General features: G+C 36.4%; 1 protein-coding gene and 1 non-coding gene across 2 annotated transcripts in view; one reads left to right on the forward strand and one right to left on the reverse strand.

The window, feature by feature from the left end:
* Positions 1-3,460: 3,460 nt before the first annotated feature.
* NUP155 (nucleoporin 155) overlaps positions 3,461-23,608 on the forward strand; it is a 64,069-nt gene continuing 43,921 nt past the window's right edge. The window contains exons 1-12 of the mRNA XM_008692623.2: positions 3,461-3,741; positions 6,162-6,299; positions 7,800-7,896; positions 10,586-10,656; positions 15,524-15,616; positions 16,376-16,542; positions 18,018-18,123; positions 18,880-18,953; positions 19,480-19,571; positions 21,265-21,362; positions 21,836-21,988; positions 22,759-22,859. Coding sequence (XP_008690845.1) covers positions 3,585-3,741; positions 6,162-6,299; positions 7,800-7,896; positions 10,586-10,656; positions 15,524-15,616; positions 16,376-16,542; positions 18,018-18,123; positions 18,880-18,953; positions 19,480-19,571; positions 21,265-21,362; positions 21,836-21,988; positions 22,759-22,859 — 1,347 coding nt within the window. The 5' untranslated portion in view covers positions 3,461-3,584. The remainder of the gene's footprint in view (positions 3,742-6,161; positions 6,300-7,799; positions 7,897-10,585; positions 10,657-15,523; positions 15,617-16,375; positions 16,543-18,017; positions 18,124-18,879; positions 18,954-19,479; positions 19,572-21,264; positions 21,363-21,835; positions 21,989-22,758; positions 22,860-23,608) is intronic.
* On the reverse strand, positions 13,836-13,937 carry LOC121102791. Its single transcript, XR_005834914.1, has one exon. It is a non-coding gene; the product is annotated as a U6 spliceosomal RNA (small nuclear RNA).

The following is a 23,608-nucleotide window of genomic DNA, read 5'->3' on the forward strand; positions in this document are numbered from 1 at the left end:
TATACCACTTGGGGTGGGGCACCTGGGTGGCTCAGTGGGTTAAGCGATTCCTGGGATTGAGCCCCACATTGGGCTCCTGCTCAGCAGGGAGACTGTTTCCCCCTCTCCCTCTGCCCGCCCCCACTCATGTGCTCTCATTCTCTCTCTCTCTCAAATAAATAATAAGTTTTTAAATTTTTTAAAAAGAAAAGAAACTATACCACTTGGGATGCCTGGAGGGCTCAGTTGGCTGAGTGGCCAACTTCTGGTTTTGACTCAGGTCTTGATCTCAGGGTCATGAGTTCAAGCCCTGTGTTGGGTTCTATGCTGGGTGTGGAGCCCACTTAAAAAAGCAAACAAAAAAAGCTACATCATTTTTCAAGTTTTGATAATCTATCAGAGAATAACATTCACAACTACCTAAAAAGGTTATTAAAATACTTTTCCCTTTCCCATTACATAACTATGTGAGGCCCACTTTTCTTCATATACTTCAAGTAAACAACAGATCACAACACACTGACGGCAAATGCAGATATGAAAATCTATCTTATCTGTCTTATTAAGCCAGACATTTAAGAGGTTTGGAAAAATGTAAAATAATGCACTCTTCTAATATTTAGTTTCACAAACTATTGTGGTTTTTCATAAAATATGTGTCATTTAAATTAAAATGGATTGGGCTTATTCTTTTTTTTTTTTAAGATTTTATTTATTTATTTGTCAGAGAGAGAGAGAAAGAGAGCACAAGCAGGGGAAGCAACAGGCAGAGGGAGAGGGAGAAGCAGGCTCCCCGCTGAGCAGAAAGCCGGGACGTAGGGCTGGAACCCAGGACCCTGGGATCATGACCTGAGCTGAAGACAGTCACTTAAGGACCGAGACACCCAGGTGCCCCAAGGCTTATTCTTTTAAATGACTTTTTAAATTTGTTTTTAGGAGATATTAGCACTTATGAACAAATACAACCCACACAAAACAAAAAACTCTTTGTAATCCTTAATAATTGTTAAGAGTCTCAAGAGGTCCTGAAATCAAAAAGTTTTAGAATCACTTTAGGGAAGACTTCACACACTTTTCCTGTAAAGGGCTAGGTGGTAAATATTTTAGGCTGTGAGGCCCTGTGGTCTGTGTAGCAACTACTCAACTCAGCAGTGGTAGCTGGAAGGCAACCATAGGCAATGTACAAATAAACGGAAATCCTTGGACTTAGGCCCCTGGGAATATTGTTGCAGTGCAGAAATATTAGACCAGTATTGCCGGACCATCCAATTTGTGGAATTGAAACCTCTCAATCATATGTTTTACCTTAAATTAAAAACAAACAAACACTGTGCCAAATCATCAGTTTTCAATCTGTGGTCTACCGAATAAAAGAAAGTTGATGGCTGGAGAACCATCTGCCTATTTATCCACGAATAATATAAATCTAATTTTTCCTGATATACTTCCTATTAAGTCTTAAATTATACCTATAGATCTGTAACATCCCAGAAGTTTAAATATTCAGAAATTTAGTTAACCCCTTGAGGGTTAACTAAAACTAAACTAACTAAAAACTAATTCAAGTAGCAAAAGACCATAGTTTAGCAAAGACCATAGTTTTGTATCCTGGGCACAGGGGCACAAAAGCACCTGGCTCAAGGGGTCCCAAACATACAAAGTTCAGCCACTCACCACTGAAAAATCCAAAGGCAGAGAAACAAGTGGTGATGAAACAAGAAAGGAATTTATTTGAGTGAGGACAACACTGGGAAGACAGCAGACTATTGTCTCTAAGACGGTCTTCAACCTGCTGAAAATACTCCTAGGTTTATATAAGGAAAATGTGGGACAAAGGTCAGTAGATACCGGCACGTGGGCAGTAAAGGTCAGGTCCATCATTATCTTGGGGGTCAACTACAGGCAGGGTTTTGCTGGCTCAGGGCAGTCCTAATTGTTTGAGGGCGTACTTTCAGTTCCCATCACAGGATGCTTTGCCAGCAGGATCTTCAGCCTGAGTTAAGAGATAAGCTGGAAAGAACTTAATTAGGAAGTTTGAGATCAAAACGGAGGTTGTTGAAGTCCTCTTTCAGTTTAGCTAGTCAATATGGAGTAATTCCGTTACTAGCTAAACTATTAAGAATATAAGGGGATGAAGCTTACTTATGTGTGGTTCTAAACGAGCACTAAATAAGGAATGCTCTTTGAGTGTTTTGATTTGACCACTCTAGTTGCCTTCTGTGTGAAATGAAGCCTATCTAACCTCTTCTTGCTCATCATACCCTCCTACTGCAATTAATACATATCCCATAGGGGCGCCTGGGTGGCACAGTGGTTAAGCGTCTGCCTTCGGCTCAGGGCGTGATCCTGGTATTGTGGGATCGAGCCCCACATCGGGCTCCTCCGCTATGAGCCTGCTTCTTCCTCTCCCACTCCCCCTGCTTGTGTTCCCTCTCTCACTGGCTGTCTCTATCTCTGTCGAATAAATAAATAAAAATATTTTAAAAAAATTAAAAAAAAATCTTTAAAAAAATACATATCCCATAAAAAATTGTGGTGATGCACTTTATTGCTTTATTTTGTGTGTCCCTGCATCAAGCACCTTGAAGACAGGGATGTGTCAGTTTGGTATTTCCAGCACCAGGCACAATGCCTGACACAAATTATAAATTCAGTTTCTCTAGAATTTGGGTAATGTAAAGGGACCTACTTTATCCCAGTCCCTCTCCTTTGTGCTGGGGGTCAACCAATGAATTAGAATACACTTCTTCCTCTCTGTAATGAGAAATAAAGGAAGCAGCAGCCCCCTGCATGCAACGAATGACTCCGTAAACACACAATTCTTCCCAGTAACAGTAGCCATACATAAATAGAAAAGCCTGATGATTTTGAAGAAGGCTCCACTCCAAGGTGGAGCTTGAACTCACCACGCAGACACCAAGAGTCACATGCTCTACTGACTGCCCCAGACAGAAAAGTCTGATGAATTTACAGTGAAGCCCATAAGAAATGTAGTGAAATTTTGGTTCACACGTAAACTGTTTCTGAGAAGCTACCAACTCCTATCCATTCTTACAGGAGAAGCTGTTTAGAGTGCCAAAGAAATTGACGCGCAAACTCTTAAGTAGTTGCAGTTGAGAGATTCTAGGCTGCAAAGCTCGAGACGCCAAGATCCCGCGCTCGCGAAACCCCCCAGAACCGGAGCCGCCTGTCGGGCCCTACCCAGCTCCCACTTACCCGCCCGCTGCTCCCTTCCACCTCCCCACCCCTCCCGGCCCCCTCTTTTCCCGGTCCTTTCCCTTTCTTTCCTCCCTTCCCTAGGTAACCTCCACGGATTTTCTCCTCCCCCACCCTCTCAAGCGCCCAGCCTAACGCCCGGGAAAGAGCCTCCATTCACTCGCTCCGCCCCTAACGTCCAGCCCCTCCACAGCTTCCTCTCTTCAGCTTCAAAACGCAGCCTTCAAATTCCCCTCCAGATGAACCGGAAGTGCGTCATGCACAGGCGCCGAGGCGCTCGTTTGGCGCGCGCGCTCTAAGCTGCGGGTCTGAGCTAGGGTGTTGGGTTTTTCTCTGTTTTCTCCTTGGTTTTTTACTTTTTCCAGACCCTGGTGTCTCCGAGTCTCGACATGCCGTCTTCTTTACTGGGCTCGGCGATGCCGGCCTCCACGTCGGCCTCAGCGCTGCAGGAAGCTTTGGAAAATGCAGGGCGGCTCATCGACCGTCAGCTGCAAGAAGACCGCATGTACCCGGACCTTTCCGAGCTTCTCATGGTGTCTGCCCCAAGTGAGTGATCAGTGCCCATTTGATGACTGCTTTCTCAGCAGAAAGGACTCTCTCCTGACTTCCTAACTAGGTCCTTATCCCCGGGGTGGGCCCGACTAAGACATTTTGAGATTTAGCTGTTTGCTACATTTCGAAGAGCAAAAAGAGCCTATTTTCCGTTTATTTTGTTGTCCTCACTTCACTGCCGATATTTGAGAGGGTAGGAGTGACGAACAACCCCATTGAAGCAAAGACCCCAACCTTAATGAGCTGTTCACTGCCTCCAAGTGTTCATCGCCAAGGCCAGTTGAGTAGGACCACCTGATCCAAGTCTCATTCTTTTTAATTCCTCATTAACTTTAGGCTAAAACAGACGGGTAAACGAAATTAATTTGGAAATTTACCGTCTCCTCTCAGAGATAGTCTTTATTATGTGTAGAGTTAGTGTAATACGAAGTCCTGTAATACAAATGTAGTTAAGAACTACCAGTGGAATAAAGGAAGAGAGCAGGGATATTAGCTGTGACGATGGACCGGGAGGGTAAGGCAGTGTATGGGCCAACAAAGAGAGGTGACGGGAAAATGCTTTGTTTAACGGTTTTAATTATGGCCAGGTTCCTCAAGGAATGGAGTTATATAAGTTGCTTTTAAAAAAATGACCCCCCAGGGGCGCCTGGGTGGCACAGCGGGTAAGCGTCTGCCTTCGGCTCAGGGCCTGATCCCCACATCAGGCTCCTCCGCTATGAGCCTGCTTCTTCCTCTCCCACTCCCCCTGCTTGTGTTCCCTCTCTCGCTGGCTGTCTCTATCTCTGTCAAATAAATAAATAAAATCTTCAAAAAAAATAAAAAAAAATGACCCCTTTGTGAGACGTATATTGGAGAAAAGAAGTCTAACAAACAAGGTTTTTGGTAAACAATAACCAAGTTAAAGTAACAAGGATAATCTGTGCAATGTAAACCTAAAGGAGGCTTTTGGCTGTTTATAAAAATCATTGAGTAGACTTACAGTCAGAGAAAAGATAGAAATAAAACAAATGTAGTATTTGTTCCTGATAGCTACTTACCAGCGGGCTTGTCTTACAAGAACTGAGTGGCCTGTTAGCAACTCTCATCTTGAATAGCATTATACTCCCTTTGACCTCCTTAGGTTTGAAAAGCAAGATGTAAAGAGTCCATGCATTCTTGTCCTCTCTTATCCGATTTAAATCATTTCTATCCACCTTTACACCAGCTTCTTCAACCTAATCTCCCCTTCCTCCATCTTATTCTCAAACTCTTTGTTCCAGTCACACTGAATTTAACACGTTTACCGTAAGAAGCTGTCTCTTCAGGATTCTATTTTACATCATAATTTACTTCATCACTTCTGGAATGTTCTTTTATCTTTGCCTGACATTCTTCCCTTGAATATCACTTCCTTTCTGAGGGCTTTCTTAGCCATTCACATTCTCACCTGAGTTATTAATTCCATCCTTTGTGTTCCCACTGCCATTTAACGTGTGCAATATCCTATTAAAATTATGTTTTAAGATTAAATGGGATGTCTGGGATTTGCTTCAAAAAATTCATTAGGGAAGGAGTAGCTAGGGATTTAAATGAAACATGATCAGGCATGTTATTGGTAATTGTTGAAACTGGGTAATCAATCAGCACATAGGAATTGATTGCATTTTTCTCGCTAGTTGTATATTAAAATTCCATAATAATTTAGAATTTCTTTTATATGTCAGTATTCCCCAACATCTTTGTACTGAAAGAGAGCCTGGAAAGGTGCCTGGGATAAATATAAGTCATCAGTCAGATCTAAAGAACACCTCCCGTTCAGGACATAGAAAGGACAGGCTGAATAGAGCAGCCCACTCCTGCCTTTAGTTGCCTGTGTCTTAGAGCAAGAGAAAGGTTGCTAAACGAGAACACTTTATAGAGCAGTCTGTGGTTTCCCCCAGTAAAATATTGCTTATGTGGTATTATTTGTATTTATCTTATTGGTCTTGGGGGTTCGTCTAACAGAAAAATGCATAGATTGTTTTAATCTAGTAATATCTAAGTTGGGAAAGAAATGGCTGGTTTTTTCCCCAATCAATGTTTTGTTCACAATTGTTTTATCTGACAGTTACAAAGTGGTTTTATAAATATTTGCCCATTTCAGATTAGTAAAATAAGAGAAAAAAAAAAACTAAATTATTGAACTATTTCCTTTCCTATGGAGTCTTTGTGAAAGAGAACCTTCTGTTCAGTGCTGAAACCTGAACTGCCCCTACCTTAACACTGTTATTTTCTCAGGCCTCCTTTGTGTTGGGTCAGAACTATTTTATTCTCTCTATACCTTTACAACCACCAGATGCACAATTTTTTTTGTAACTTGCAGTGCTTCAATATGCCTAATTGATGCCCAAAACATTATTACTATAATAAATGCTTTTTTTTTAAATTACTTGCAGATAATCCCACTGTTTCTGGCATGTCAGATATGGATTATCCTCTACAAGGACCTGGTTTGCTGTCGGTGCCCAACCTTCCAGAGATCAGTTCCATCCGAAGAGTTCCTCTCCCACCTGAACTTGTTGAACAGTTTGGACGTATCCTGTTACCTTGTTTTTAACTCCTTAATATTTTTTAAAATTGGTGTTCTTATAGTTCTTGCTTTGTGTTTAATTGGTGTGTGTATTTAAGTTCATTTAAGAGTTTTATTTAAAAAACATTTAAAGTATGTGGGTGGTTTGCCATATGCCTAGAAACTTTCATACAACATTGAATGTTGAAAATTGAATCACATTTTAATTGTTCTGGGACATTGAAGAGAGTGAATTGTTTTTAAGGAATTCTGCATTTTTGAATGATATTCTTGCAAAGTAGTACTTTCCAGTTGAATGCTCTACAAGGAAGCTTTTACTACCACATTTTAGCTGGAAGACCCATGATTTTCATTTTTATTTTTTCTCATATGTTAACATTTTAAAACTGGGATGTCGTTCTAAAACTGTTTAAAAACAAACTGCCAGGTACTTCTTTTTGCCCCTCCCCGAAAGTTTTTGGTATCTTAGAATTAAAGTTTATAAGTGATTGCATTTCTAAGGATCACGATAAGAATGGAACTTAATGGCATCTTCATAGACTGAGTTGCTAGAGGAGTTTTCTTACCCTCTAAAAAGAAGATTTTATTTAATTTTTTTAAAGCGTGCTATACCCTATTAAGGCATTAGATTTATAGTTATTTGCTAGGAAGTTTTTTTATTAATCTATAGCCCTCATTATATAGACATTAAGATGGTATATTAAAATTTAATGAGACTTTTAAAAGTATATTAATATATTTAAAGTAAAAGCATTTCAAATTTCATTACAGTCTGATTCAGAAAAAAAAGGAAATGGAAAATTAAGGAAATACTTATAATAGAAAAACTAGTAGAATCTAATATTTTCCCTAAAATTTTCAGTGTCTCTCTGAGATTTTGTGAAATAGTGTTATTAAATATAAAACATACCTTATCCCATACTGTACCCTTGCTTAGTTTCTTAATATTCTTTAATCTTCTGATAATACTTTTTCTGCAAGAGACATTAGGAAATTATTTCATAGTTGTTTCCTTGTCTTATAATTACATAATATAATTTTTGTCTGTTTTTCAATTGTACTATTTATAAGAAGCTTGCAAATTATCACCTATGACTTAGCATACCATGTGCTTTTTTTTTTTTTTTTTTTTAAATCAATCTTGCTCTTACACAATTGGAGAAACTGCTCCAGTAAGTTTTTTCATGTCAAAATTCGGTGGTGTTATTCATAACCAGTATTCTTTTTTGAGTTAATAATGGTAACAACATTACATTTGTCCTTTAGAATACATTTCAAGTGGTCGGACAGCATTATTTAGAAATTATAAATTACAGGTTTATTTCTGTAATAAGCTATGTCTTTCATTAAACTCATTAGAAATCAAGATATTTTATTTGCTCTTTCTATTAAAGAGTGGTTAGGTCATGATTTTTTAATCATAAATTTTAGATCAAAATCTCTCCAAACACATTTGAGAAAGATAAGATTGAAATCTTTTTGCCTTACATCCACACTACTTCAGATATGCAGTGTAACTGCATGATGGGCGTGTTCCCTCCTATCAGCAGAGCTTGGCTCACAATTGACAGTGACATATTCATGTGGAACTATGAAGACGGGTATGTATTTAATGCTAGTTTGCTGTAGCATGGCTAGAATTGAGATTCTCTTAACCGTAGCTAGTGTTCTACTCATCAGAAGCTGCCTGGTTTATCTTTCATTCATCTAACATCTGGATCAGTGCTTCTCAGTATGCATATCAATCACCAGGAGATGGGGTTAAAATGTGGATTCTGTTATAGTAGTTCTGAGTAAGCCTCAAGAGTCTGCATTTGTTAGAAACTTCCAGTGATGCTGCCAGTCTGAGTACCATTCTGAGTAGCAGGGGTCTAGTTGCCAAGCTCTTATCTTCCAATAAGATAGCCTAATAGTAGTTTCTTGAGAGATGGTTTGATATTTTTAAGGATCTCTATTTTCGATGCATTTCTATGCATCAGGAGTCTCTTAACTTACTGAAGTGACAAAAGAGTTTTGTTGGTCTGTGAGCTTGACCGATGTGTAATTTGAATGTATGTAATAGTCTGAGTGAAGGTCCAAGGCATTCTTGCTAAAATAACGTTTAGTGATCTGGTCATCTCACCTGGCTTCCTGGAGATAAATTTTGGCTTATTACCAGTCATAATATCTTTAGGTGGTTAAGTGGGTTAATGGGAGGAAGGCCCATGTTGTTGTTACTCTTGCCCTTGGTTAATTAAGACACCTGTTAGGAACGCACACACACATCCACTGTATCATTGAGTTGACGTGACACATAAACTTGAACATGTAGCTTAAATGAAACCATTTTTGTTCACTGATTTTTTTCAATTAGAACTTTTCATAGCTAGAGTTATGGTTGAACTGTTATATAGCCCTAATAGCAGTGATGTATGGTTGTGATTGTTCTTCATGTACCCTGAACTTTAGTTTGTTGTATTGTAACATGGTCATTTTGATACTAAGGAATAAAACCTCTTCATTTAGGCATGAGTGTATTTAAGAAAATCAAATGCCAAAAACCTACATAATAGATCAATGTAAGGATAATTTCCTTAAAAAGGGTTTTCCCTTTAATGAAAATTTCTATATTTCCATTAGCATCTAACATATCCATCTAATAAAATATTATTGAGTTTGTCATGTATCAGACTGTTTTGTACTAGGAACAGCATTGAATGTGGTAAATATAGTCCCTGTTCACATGGAACATATAGTCCAACCTTACTGTTTAAAACTAGAACTCATTTAAAGAGAAATCATCTGGACAATGTACTTACTGGAAAAAAAAATCAGGGCACAAGTCCTGGGTATAAATCTTTAGTTCATAAGTTTAATACTGCAAAAACCTTGGGCTTCCTTTCAGTTATTCCATTAGTTTTTTATTATGAATCCTAATTCCACTTGGATGATAGACATGTAATCTTATTCCATTTCTTATTCTGTAACCTCTAACTTCCCCAATATTGGTCTTAGTTTCTGGAGGCTGTGCCAGTTATCAACAATATGGAAAAAAGGGGGAAACCTGGTCCACCTAAGTGGCCATTGAGGTGTTTTCTTTCTGTTTGCTTGGCCCTTTTCAGAACAACCAGAAGTTTTCTTCAAAGTCTGGATCATAATATTTTTTTTCTTGGTGTTCATCCTGTTTGGCCTTTTCTGATTTTCTTGGATCTTTGGTTTGATGTCTTTCATTATTTTTGGAAATTTTTCAGTTTTTACCTTCAAATATTTGTGCTGCCCCATTCTCTCCCTCTGTCTTCTGAGATTTTTACACTTTTGTTAGATTGATGTTCTTCAACAGGTTTTGGATGCTCTGTTCTATTTTTGTTTCTCCATTCTTTCTTCTTTTTTTTTCCTTTTAGTTTCAGTCTGGATAATTTCTATTGACCCAACTTCAGGATCACGGATTCTTTTGTTAGTTATGTCAAGTCTACTTAAAAAGTTCTTCCAAGACATTCTTTCTCTGCTATGCCTTTTATTTCTAATACTTTCACTTATTGTGATTTTCACCTCACTGCTGAAATTCCTTATCTGTTCATTTATATATTGTCCACCTTTTCCATTAGTACCTGTACTATATTAATTGTATTTATTTTAAATTTCCTGCCTGTAGTTCACAGATCGGGCTCATAGCTGAGTCCATTTCTGTTGATTGCTTTGTTTCTTGACAGGCTTTTTTTTTTTCCTGTGCTTTTTTGTGTCTCGTGTTTTTTGAAAGCTAGATATTGTGTGTAGGAGAGTGGATACTGAAGTAAATAAATAGTATTTATCCGTAGAAATGGGCCTAGCAGGTAGGGCTTTATTATGGAGAAAGTTGACTTTTTCCAAGTCAGGAGTTGAGCTGAGTTTGGTTTTGTCATTGCTGTGGTTACCCTCAGTGGATCAGAGGTTTCAAATTCCTGTAGAATCACTTTGCACTTAGGATACAGTTTGGGATGCTGGAGACTTTTTTCTCAATGTTTCTATTCCACTCTCAGCCTTATACTTTCCCTATGAATCTGTTCTGAGAGGGTCTTGCCCCAGCAGTAGAATTGCTGTTATTTGAGCCTTACAGCCTGGTTGGGGGGAGGTTTGGGAGGGGGAGCAGCATTCCCTGTTTTCCTGGTTTATGCTTATTAGCCTTAGACAGGCCTGTGTGCCAGGATCTTGGAACTGAAACAGTTTTGTTTGCTGGTTTATTTTTCATTACATTTTGTAGTCTTAAAGAACATTTTAGATAAAACTTTGGGGTTTTTTTGTATGTATAACATGTTTTTCTTTAACTATTGACAGAGGAGACCTTGCATATTTTGATGGACTTAGTGAGACTATTCTTGCTGTGGGGCTTGTGAAACCAAAAGCTGGTAAGAAATAAAAATGTAATGATTAATTTAGGTATGTATATACATAGGACTGAATAACAGTTCATTTTACATAGTTGAAATTTTTATTGAAGTTTTGTTCTGAATTCTAACTAGAAATATGTAAAGTGATTAGGAATACTTAATGGTTTATTTACTTTACAGTAGAAGTGAGTCTGTCTTTAAAATTGTTACACTGGTGCACCTGGCTGGCTCAGTTGGTAGAGCATGTGACTCTTGATCTCAGGATCATGAGTTCAAGCCCCACATTAGGTGTAGAGCTTACTTTAAAAAAAAATTTTTTTTAAATAAATAAAATTGTTAAACTACAATTTTTGAATTTTGTTTTGCGTATTTTTTATTACTCTTTGTTGATTTACCTGGAGTTTTTTACATTATACATTTTTCATCAGTTACTGAATTTAATACAAAAACCATTTTTGTCTCTACATTTTTTTAGTCTTGATAGCCCATGGAAATAAAAAGAGTTCAGAATAAATCTTAAAGAAATGGCAAGCATTGTTTAATTTAACAGTTTCAACTTCATTGTGCCAGATTTTTTTTATCAGAGCTAATGACAAGATAATAGATTTAAATTTAATATACATTTTTTGAATGTATGAGAAATCTTCCTACAATGGGCAATAGTAAACAATTGTTTGTAAGACCTAAATAAAATATTTTGACATCACAGCTGTTTCGAAATGATTCACATGGTACAAACATGCAGTCTTATACACTGTTAATGTGATTACATTGGAAACTTACTTCCTTGATGTAGAACCTCAAGGAATTCTTCACCCTGAGGTATGTATCTCTTTTTTCCACATTTAAAAGCTTATTCATAGGGGCGCCTGGGTGACGCAGTCCTTTAGGCATCCAACTCTTGGTTTTGGCTCAGGTCGTGATCTCAGGGTTGTGAGACTGAGCCCTGCATGGGGCTCCACACTCAGTGCAGTGTGCTTAAGACACTCCCTCTCCCTCTGCTTCTGCCCCCTGCTTGCTTATGTGTGCTCACACACATGCTCTCTCTCTAAATAAATCCTTTTTTTAAAAAAGTTACTATCTAGGGGCGCCTGGGTGGCTCAGTCGTTAAGCATCTGCCTTCGGCTCAGGGCATGATTTGGATCGAGCCCCACATCGGTCTCCCCCGCTGGGAGCCTGCTTCTTCCTCTCCCACTCCCCCTGCTTGTGTTCCCTCTCTCGCTGGCTGTCTCTGTCTCTCTCTCTGTCAAATAAATAAATAAAATCTTTTAAAAAATAAATAAATAATAAATAATATAAATAAAAAGGTTACTATCTAAAAGTTTATTCATAATAACAGTGGAGGGTTGTCCCTGCTCTGTATTTTAATAAATATAAATTGTCTGTCTAAAGTAAATAGTAAAATTTTGTTCTACTCAAATATAAACTTCAGTGTAAAATTAAAATTATTGCAAGTCTTTGATATGACAACAAAGGTGTGATCTTTGATAAAGAATTCTTGTTTTTTTTTTTTTTTTTTTTTTTGAGACAGTGTGCAGACGATGGGGCGAAGGGGCTAAGGGAGAGAGAATCCTAAGCAGGCTCCATGCTAGGCAAAGAGCTGGCCTCTGGGGCTGGATCTCAGTACTGTGAGATCATGACCTGGGCCAATATCAAGAGTCAGACACTTAACCGAATGAGCCACCCTGATTCTGAAACAGCTCTGACTTTGCTGTCTATAAGCACTGAAAATTCTGACTCTCGAACATAATGTTAAAGTTAACAAAGTCCGTATCTTACTTTGCCCGTTGCAAGAAAACATTATTCTTAAAGACATTGTTTTCTGAGTCAAGCTTTTTGGCGAGAGTTTGCTTTATTGGTGATTTCTGTGTAAGGAAGAAGAATATGAATACATGTTTCAATTTTATGATTGTTTTAATAAAACATAACAGTTCTTCAGTGTTTTCTAGCATTTGCAGGTTTTTGTCCACAGAGAAATTGGCAAGACTTAATCACACTTTCCTGAGTTCAGGGAAGCATTTTCCATGTGTTGAAAGAATCACATGGTTGTCTAGCTTCATTTGCATCTTCCAGGGAGGTAATTTAGCTAAAAGAGCTTATGGCTTTGGGATATTATTCATTATAGTGATTATGAATGATTAGTGATTTTGAGTCATTTTACCTCATCTGTATGATCAAGTAGGGCTGCCACCGAAGTCAAATCATGTGTAAACTCCTTCCTGGAAGTTATTCTTGGAATGGTCTTTCCTTGTCTAATACAGTAAGCCTCCTACCTCAAGTTCAGTCAATTAGTTCTGGAAAGTCAGTGGACTTTTCAATAGAAGAGAACTTTATATTTTCCTATTTCTGAACCAACATCTCTTGAAAAAGCATTACTTCATACTATCATTGAAGTTGCCTTAGAAGTTGAAGGTAAGTACCATTGGCCAAGTTTTCAGTGCAAAAGCATGCCTTTCTAAAATGCATTGTGTTATGGTTCTGTTGTTTTTTTCATCAAAGCAGCAAAAACAGGGGCGCCTGGGTGGCTCAGTCAGTTAAGCACCTGCCTCAGCTCAGGTCATGATCCCAGAGTCCTGGGATGGAGTCCCACATTGGGCTCCCTGCTCGGCGGGGAGTCTCCTTCTCCTTCTGCCCATCCCCCTGCTCGTGTTCTCTGTCTCTTTCTCTCTTTCATTCTCTTTCTCAAATAAAATTTTTTTAAAAAAGGCAAAAACAGATACGTTAGCAAAGAATCCTAAGTGTTCATATTTGTGCACAAGTATTAAACTGTTTCTTTCAAAACTTTAAAACTTTTTCATTCAAAAGTAGTGAAACTTTGAACTGTTCCAAAGACCTAAACAATTTACATTAATTTCTAAAAAGTGCTAATAAGGTTTATACTTTATAGATAAGAAGTGAGAGCTGACAAAAGTGAGAAATGTGAGTCATTTAACCTTGTTGAATCCTGAAGGGAGATGGCTTCCATTTCTACCATTTCCTGTTGCAAATTAGTTGAATAAACGATGCGAGATTTTAGAGAAGATCGCATCATTTGACAAGACACTGCTTTTACTTTTCTCCCTTTACTCAAAGCCATAAACCAGCTCCACCATCTATAAAATTCCAACTTTACTGACGTTTCTGTAATCAAAGATGATTTCTTTGGCATAGGCTGGTAACTGAGTACTTAGAGTTAAGGCTTTTATTTAATTTTAATTTTTTATATGGAACACTTCATGTATGTGCATGTCATCCTTGTGCAGGGCCATGCTAATCTTCTCTATATTGTTCCAATTGTAGTGTATGTGCTGCTGAAGCAAGCATAAGATAAAGGTTTTATTAAGGAAAAATCTAAGTTTTCATAAAGTTCAAGCTTTTTAAATCAACTTATCATGAAATATCAGTTATATTTTGAGTTCATTAGGTAGAAGATCTGTGCCTTCAGCTTTACTGACTTGAACCTTGATAGACGAAAATGGCTTTTATGCCCCTTGATGTTCATCAATGAAAGTGAAAGTTTTGTTAGACTTTCTGTGGCATTTAATTCCCTGAAGTAGGCCAAAGATATAGATATGAAGAGATGCCCATAATCATGACATAAGATATAGTTTCTTTTATTACCTTCAGTAAGACACTATTTTTGGATATCGTAATATGACAATGATAATTATACATAGAATCTCATGCCACTGCATACTTTTTAATGTTAAACAAATAAAAAAAAATAAAGTTAAACAGTACTTTAGCATGAATTAATAAAAAAAATTGTGTACTTGGTAATGTCCCCTCTGAAACTACAAATTATCTGGTTTTGATATACAAATTTATCGGGGTAACTCATTTAGTATAAACTCATTTCTGTTTCTATGAAATTGACTACCTGATATAAGTGGAATTATGTTTATCTCTGTGGCTGGTTTATTTCACTCATGATGGTTTTTTTTTTTTTAAGATTTTATTTATTTTTAGAGGGGGAGAGAGCACAAGAGCACGAGTAGGGGGCAGAGGTAGAGAGAGAATCTCAAGTAGACTCTGGACTGAGCGCTGAGCCCAATGTGGGACTTGATCTTACCACCCTGAGATCATGAGCCAAAATCAAGAGTCGGATGCACTCAGGCACCCCCCACTTATAGTGTTCTTAAGATTCATTCCTGTTGTAGTATTGTCAGAATTTTCTTCTTTTTTAAGACTGGATGATATTCCTATATACATATACTTTTATGTGTATGTATATACCCACACATACACACACATACACACACAGCAAATTTTGTTTATTCATTCATCTGTTGATGGACAGTTGGGTTGCTTCCATCTTTTGGGTACTATGAATTATGCTGCTCTGAGCATAAATATACAAATAGAAGGCTTTGTATTTTAATGAACTATTTTATAATGTAATACTGATTTTAATTGGTATTAAATACTGAAGTGTTTCTTTTCTAAGATGGTTCTTTTTTATTACTATCTACTTATTTAAATGATCATAGGTAGTAATATTTTAACATCAGAGATAAACTGAGTTCAAAGACAGTGAGAGAGGGAACACAAGTAGGGGGAGTGGAAGAGGGAGAAGCAGACTTCCCACGGAGCAGGGCTCGATCCCAGGACTGTGGGATCTTGACCTGAGCTGAAAGCAGATGCTTAACGACTGAGCCACCCAGGTGCCCCTAATTTTTTTTTTTTTTTTTTTTAAGTAGGCTCCACGCCCAACGTGGGGCTTGAAACTCATGACCCCAAGATCGAGAGTCGCATACTCTACGAGCTGAACCAGACAGACACGTCTTTCATACACTATTTAATCACTAGTTCATTTTAATGATAAAGCCATTAGTTTATCAATGCTTAAATAGTGGAAATGGATGTTCTTTTGAATAATCCCTAACTCATGTCTACTTTGTCTTAGGCATCTTTCAACCTCATATACGACACCTCCTGGTTTTGGCAACCCCTGTGGATATAGTGATTCTTGGACTTAGCTATGCTAATTTACAAACAGGTATAGTTAACCACATGTGATATTTTTAAAATAAAAATATGGTAGCCAATTTAATATAATTAAAAACTAATTTTTTTCCCTAAGTAAACTTTCCAGATTATTTGTTCTTCGGAAAATATTTCCCTATAGGTATGATATCTCAGGTTAGTAACTCCATCAAAGAAGTATTTTGAATATGTTTATCATATTAATATGCACTCCTTAAATGTACAGTATGAAAGAGTAGTAGAAGAGAAATAATTGACACTAGTGAGTTTTTCTATAATGCTTTCAATTTGTTTCTGGTTTTTTGAATGGCTGTTTTAACATGTGGAACGCTGAAATAAACATTATTCTTTTCTTTAACATAAGCAGCCCTCAATTTATTACTAGTACATTCAATGATTTCTTTTGCATTCTGGCAGTCTGTTTTGGGTAAAATAATGTTGAATTTCAGTGACTCAAATTAATGATTATTACTATCAAATCCTTTAGATCTTTTCCAAAATCTAATAATTTGGAATAGTTTTCGATTTATGTTTTATAATGTTATAAGTATAAAACATATTATGTATTTTTTCTATATACACATATTATAAGTTCTATTTAACTTGAATAAATTGTATCAGACTTTTTATAGTAATTTAAAAGTATATGTTATGGAAGCGTCTGGATATAAGAATTAGTAAAAATACCAATTCTGCAGATAATGCTGTGATTGTTTCAAACTTTAAAAAAGCTGATAAGCTGATTCCTGTGTTCTTTCTTTTAAAAAAATAGGTTCTGGAGTTCTTAATGACAGTATGTGTGGTGGAATGCAGTTGCTTCCAGATCCTTTGTATTCTCTTCCCACTGATAATACTTACCTTTTAACAATAACTTCCACTGATAATGGCAGAATTTTCTTGGCTGGAAAAGATGGCTGTTTGTATGAAGTAGCATACCAAGTAAGTCTGGCATTTATAAACCTTTTTTTCCTCCCTCTGGGTAAAGTAGGGATAGATTTTAGTTTTGTTTTCTAATTTTATAAGCACATTAATATAGTCTTATGGAAAGTATTCAAACATATAGTTAAAACCGTACATAGTCTTGCATAACTACACCGTGCCTATAAAACCCAATCCTCTCTCCAGAGATAAAATCCGGTTCTGAGTATGTCTTTTTAGGACATGGTGCATTGGTAAGTATCTATAAATATGTATACATATGTATTATATGTATACACGTATACAAATACATGATGTACCTTTGTACGTTTTTCCTTAGATTATTGCTCATGTTTTGCTACATAATTGGCTTTTCGCTTAACTGTGTTATGTGTTGTGATTGCTACATAGTTGTCTGTAAAATGGATGTACATTGTTCACTTAACAATTCCTTTCTTGATGGACTTCTAGGTTTTCAGTTTTCCTATTCATAAATAATGCCATAATTGTTCTTTTGTAGGTCTTCTTGTGTACATGTGTAGATACTTTTTTATATAGAGACTTAGAATTCTAATGGTTGGGTTGTGGAGCATATGCATTTAAAATTGTAATTAATATTTTCATATTGCTCTGTAAGAGTTTTTTAGACTCTTAGCAGGCTTCTATGAATATATCCCACCACCCCTCACTGATGGTAGTATTGTCAAACTTACTAATTTTGACCAATCTAATAGAAGGAAATTTTTTTTATTACTTGCTGAGGGAGGATCTTTTCATGTATTTATTGGTCATGTATGTTTTCTCTACTTTGAAATGACTTTTTGTGTCTTTTCCCTACCATATTGGCTTTTTTCACAAGGTAAATGTTAGGAAACTGATAAAGTAATATTCTCAGAGTCACATAGCTAATTAATTAGAGGCAGAGCTGGGATTACAACCCTGGTCAGCTGTGTTTTTTTAATATTACATTGTACCTTTTTCTTACCTAGTTTCTCTTGGCTTTGTTCATTACCCACCCCCCCCAAAAGGTTTTGTATGGCAAAAGTCAGACATTGAGAGGTAAACTGTAGATTATGGTGCCGATGGCTGCTGTTAAGATTTTTTTTTTAGCCAAAATGGGAAGAGATGATACAAGTACCCCTATTCTATGTAATTTAGCTCTTATGAACTGCACTTATTATTTGCTTTACTACTTTGAAATAAAAGAGTTTTCAAGATAATTAAAATAGAAGCTCATTAACATAGCACTATGAAGTTTTGAAATAGACAGCTGATTTCATTGAGAGCCGTGATTTGATTATGGCTAACTACATCTTCTATTATTAATTAAAGGATTAAACTCAGTACTTATTCTGAATAGTATATTGCACTTTATTTACAATTATTGATATTTCACTTAAATTTGAAGATTTTTATATATGTGGGCATATGGTTAGTTGCTGTGACAAATGTATCTACATTTATAAGTCTTGCTTCTTTCAATTTTTCCTTTTAAGGCAGAAGCAGGTTGGTTTAGCCAAAGATGTAGGAAAATAAACCACTCAAAGAGCGCACTTTCTTTCCTTGTTCCTTCATTGCTACAGTTCACATTCTCAGAAGATGGTAAGTAGAAAACGATAAATTTGGCAATCAAAATTTTTAAGATTGTTGGCTTAACATTGTCTTCAGAAATTCTCATTCTTAACTGAAAGTTTGTCTTCTTAAATAACATTTGTTATATATTCATAAGCTTTCTCTCTCTCTCTCTCTCTTTTTTTTTTAGATTTTAGTTATTTAAGAGAGAGGGAGGGTGTGAGCAGGGGGAGGAACAGAGGGAGTAGCAAAGGGAGAGGATAAGCAGATGCTGTACTGAGCATGGAGCCTGACCATTGGGCTCAATCCATGACCCGAGATTGTGACCTGAGCCAAAATCAAGAGTTGGATGCTCAACCGACTGAGCCCTCGGGCGCCCCACACAACAATTTATTAAATTGAAAGTTTCTTGAAGGAATGCACTGAGTATAATTATTTCCTGTGTTTCTAGTATGTAGTAGACATTCATTAAATGTTAAATGAAGAAATAATCTAGAACTTAGTTTTGATTTGGCTTAAAATTTAGTGAGAAGACAGAGTAATTTATTTGTGAGGCTCTTCATCTAGTCATAGTATTTGATGTCTGCTTTTTTCATATATTGTGTGATTTAAATGCTGCTTGCCTTTGTCCTCATGTAAATATCGTAGGACTTAACTGCAAAGCAAGAGAAAGCCCCTAAATGCAAAGTTCTAATTCAGCAATATAAATTTGTTGTAAGTGGCTACTCTGTTTAATTCGTTAATCTTTAGAGGTTTTTTTTTTTGCTTTTTTTGTCTTATTTTTAGATCCTATTGTTCAAATTGCAATTGATAATTCTAGAAACATTTTATATACACGATCTGAGAAAGGAGTAATACAGGCAAGTATTAAAACACTACTATTTAAAGGGGGGTAAGAACATCCCTGTTTTTAAGGAAGAGATTCGGTTACTCTTAGCCTTTTCCTATGAGCTGTGTGCTTTTTTTTTTTTTTTAAGATTTTATTTATTTATTTGTAACAGAAAGCACAAGCAGGGGAGCAGCTGGCAGAGGGAGAGGGAGAAGCAGGCTCCCTGCTGAGCAAGGAGCCCAATGTGGGGCTCGATCCCAGGACCCTGGGATCATGACTTGAGCCGAAAGCAGATGCTTAACCGACTGAGCCACCCAGATACCCCTGAGCTGTGTGCTTTTTAAAAAAAAAATCCCAAACTACTACTTAGGGGTCCTTTTTTATGAAATTTCAAATCTCTGATGTTTCCATATCTGTGTGAAGTACCTAACTTAAAGGATCCCTAAAAAGGAAAAGTCTACTTAATAAAATTTTATCCAAAAACTTATTTTGTAAAATGCGTACGGGTTTTGTAAATTCATAGTTATGTTTAAGTGGGTACAATTTTTTATTCGCAGGTGTATGATTTGGGCCAAGACGGACAAGGAATGAGCAGAGTTGCCTCAGTTTCACAGAATTCTATTGTCTCTGCTGCTGGAAACATTGCTAGGTAATTAATTGTCAGGCATTTCATTTGTACAAGGCATATCATTATGCTATATATCTGCAGCATACTGAAATTATTTCCTCATCAAAATATCTCTAAAAGGTAAGGAATGTTGAAGAAGATGACACTGGAGGTTATGTTTGAAACAGCTCCAAGAGAAAGACTCTCCCTTTAATTCTAATGTTGGATGGTTTGAAACATAGGGCAGACTTTTTTTTTTTTTTTTTTTACAGTGTAAAGTACAGCTTGACATGTTTTTCCTAGGAACGTTAAGCTTTAGGTGGTCTGGACAGGCAATTACAGGAGTTGTCACTAGGAAACTTCATGTCTCAAAGTTCCCCACTAATAACCACTCCAACCTTTTAACAGGCCTGCGTAGTATAAGTTTAGTTGGTCCGATAATTGATGTAAGTACAGTTTTGGAAAACAGAACTTTAGAGTTTTATTGTCCACGTTGTGTTCTTGAGGAAACTGAAACTAAGGGATGTTATGATTTGTCTGAAGTCTGACTCTTAGATAAGTAGTGGTACCCAAGTTACAAGCCACGTCTTCAGACATTGCATGCTGTGATTTATGTATATCACAACTAATTCAGCTCAGCTGCAGAAAATCTCTTCACATAACAAAGACCTCAAATTTTCAGCTTTGGTTTTCTCTGTGCTTGGGTCATTGCTGCATTCACATATCCTAGCAAAATTCAAGGCCGGCTTTGCTTTTCAGTGACAAAAAAATTCTCAAGACAGACAATCTAAGACAAAGGGCTTCCTTTTTCTTCTCCGGCATTACTTCTTTTTTGGAAACGTTTTCAAATCCACAGAAAAACTAGAAGAGCAGCATGGTGAAAACTGATAATACCCTATCAAATTATCCAAATTCAGCAGTAGTTACTATTTTCCCTTATTTGCTCACTTTCGTTCTTATGAGCTATTTGAATGTAAGTTGCAGACGTCATGACTTTCACCCTTAAATCCTTCAAATTCCAAGTCCTGAGTCTCTTACATAAACGCAATACCAGTTCCACACCTAAAAATAATTAATAATTTTGAAGTATTATACAGTTCATATTAACGTTACTTAGCAGTCCCAAAAATCTTTCATAGCTGTTTTTCTTTCCATATTTCCCCAGATTCAGTCAGAAGCTGTGAATTACATCAGTCATTTGTCTTATTAATATAGAACAGATGTATCACCATCTTTCTTTTTTCCCTAAATATTCATATTTGGTGGGGAGAGGCAAGAGTCTTATTTGTGGGATATCCCAATTTCTGAATTTATCTTTTTTTCGTTATCATTAGATTCAGGGTAATTTTTTTTTTTTAACCAGTATTACATAGGTAATGTGAACACCTTGCAGCGTTACATCAGTAGGCCCATAACCACCAGTTTTTCCACTATTGAACACTTGGTTAAGGTGCTATTTACCAGATTTCTCCAATATAAAGTTTCATTTTTCCTTCTTTTTAATTAATGGTAATCTTTACAAAGATAATTTGATGCTCTCAAAATGCCTTGTTCCTCATTAACCCTTTACCCAGTGGAGTTAGCCTTCTTTTATGATCTTTGAGAAAAGGGTAATGTCTAACAATGTAAGCTTGTATTCAGGGGTTTTTGCTGCCTTTGCTGCTATTGTATTAATTATCTAAGAAGTTAGTCTTACTTTAGCATATTAGACTTTAGTTTTTTTCCTCTTTTGTAGGACCATAGATCGTTCTGTTTTTAAGCCAATTGTTCAAATAGCAGTGATTGAAAATTCTGAATCGCTGGACTGTCAGTTATTGGCAGTCACACATGCAGGTATGTTGTTTAATTTATATGTCTGCTGTCGCTTTTAGAACTTGATAATCCTCAGATTTGGGAACTTATGATTAGAAATGTGTTTTTACTTCTGTATCAATTGTCAAGCCATATTACTAATTCATAAAATTAAGGATTTCAAAAGTTGTAAGATTCTTCTAGTTTTGTCTCCTTAAATTAAAGATGTAAAACTAGGCCTGAAGACTAGAGTGGCTAATATTCAGTGACAACCTGAATAGAAACAAGGACTCTCTTGGCTTATAGTTGCAGATTCTTTCTGCTAAAACATGTTGATTCACCTCTCAATTCCAAGTGACATTTTCTTAGAACTCTCTTCCCCATGGTATTACACACGGGGATTTAAGATTCTGTGATTTTAACAGGTCTATGTTTCTCGGTGGATTTACTTCAATAGCACATGACCTCAAGTCTTCATTTTCTGTTACTGATATATGATTTTATCCCATCATCAGGTGTAAGGTTATATTTCAGCACTTGTCCGTTCAGACAACCATTAGCACGACCTAATACATTGACACTGGTTCATGTCCGCTTACCTCCTGGATTCTCAGCGTCCTCAACAGTGGAAAAGCCTTCAAAAGTACATAAAGCTCTTTACAGTAAAGGTATGTTCTGAAATACTATCAGATTTAAGATTGGATTTTTTAAATTGTTAAAAATTAGAATGTCTTTTGAGCCATTTGAAAATAACAGATTTTCCAATAAAATTTAGAATATTTTAATTTCTTACATTAATTATGTCCTTATCACCTATAACCATCCAGTAGACTTAAGGCTGATATCACTAAAGCCAATATAAAGGGAACAAGTTAGCGGGAGGAGGTGGAATTGAGCACAGGAGAGTATATTTCAAAATCAACTAATATTGCTGAGATGGTGCTTTTATAGTCTATTCGTTCTGCCATTCCACTAGTAACTTCATCATTTTTATTCATGATATGTTTGAGATAACCAGTATGAAATTCTATTTCATCGAATATTAGATACCATTGATTGAAAATCACATTTTTTATGTACTAAATATGCATTTTTTTAAGTTAATAATTAAATTCATAAGCAATTTGATTGCAAAATATATCCTAACATCAGAAATTTAAGGTGTGAAAAAAGTGTTTACTTGAAAGAAATGAGGTGTAAGATCTGGAAAACTTAATGATTCTACCCTATCAACAATTATATGTCCTTTTAGGGGACATATTTTTAATTTTTAATTAGGGGATTAATTTTTGTTTATTTTGTGACTTGTTTACTTAAAACAGTGCATGCTATGTACATATGTTATATATATTAATGTTAGCAATTAACATTTTTAAGATTATTAGGGGTGCATATTATTTGGCATCATATAATAAGATTTTATGTATTAAACTGTTAGGTATTCTACTGATGACAGCTTCAGAAAATGAAGATAATGACATTTTGTGGTGTGTCAACCATGATACATTTCCTTTCCAAAAGCCAATGATGGAAACCCAGGTAAGTTATCCTGAGAATCTTAATTTTTTATGTAATTTATAATTTTAAGTAAAGAATAAATTATAAGAATCTTTATGTTGTGATAATGTTTATTTTGAGCAGTCATATATGATTGGAAATCATATTGAAAAAAAGCATATCCTGTTAGTTCTTTGTTTTTCCTCTGTGAGGTTAGAAGTCATTATGGTAACCATTAAAAATATCTTTAAACAGGATGCCTGGGTGGTTCAGTTGGTTAAGCAACTGCCTTTGGCTCAGATCATGATCCCAGTATCCTGGGATCGAGTTCCGCATCAGGTTTCTTGCTCAGCAAGGAGCCTGCTTCCCCCTCTGCCTGCTTCTCCCCCTGGGTCTGCATGCGTCCTCTCTCTCCTTCTCTCCAACAAATAAATAAAATCTATTAAAAAAAATCTTTAAGCATTGGAATCATTTTAGAATGTTTTTCATAATGTACCTGAAAATGCATGTATCTTTTCTGAAATGACTTTTGTCCCATTTAAATACATTGTGGTTTTAGTTATTTAATCATGAGGCCATCCACTATAGTTATGACTTAGAATTGTATCTTTTTTGGGATGCCTGGGTTGCTCAGTTGGTTGGGCTGAGCCTTTGGCTCAGGTCATGATTCTGGGTCCTGGGATCGCATCCCGTGTCGGGTTCCTTGCTGGCTGGGGAGCCTGCTGCTCCCCCTGCTTGTGCTCTCTCTCCCTGACAAATGGATAAATAAAATCTTTAAAAAAAAAAAAAAA

The sequence above is a fragment of the Ursus maritimus genome, unplaced genomic scaffold (genome assembly GCF_017311325.1).
Source record: "Ursus maritimus isolate PB19 unplaced genomic scaffold, ASM1731132v1 scaffold_15, whole genome shotgun sequence".
Classification (NCBI taxonomy): Eukaryota; Metazoa; Chordata; class Mammalia; order Carnivora; family Ursidae; genus Ursus; species Ursus maritimus.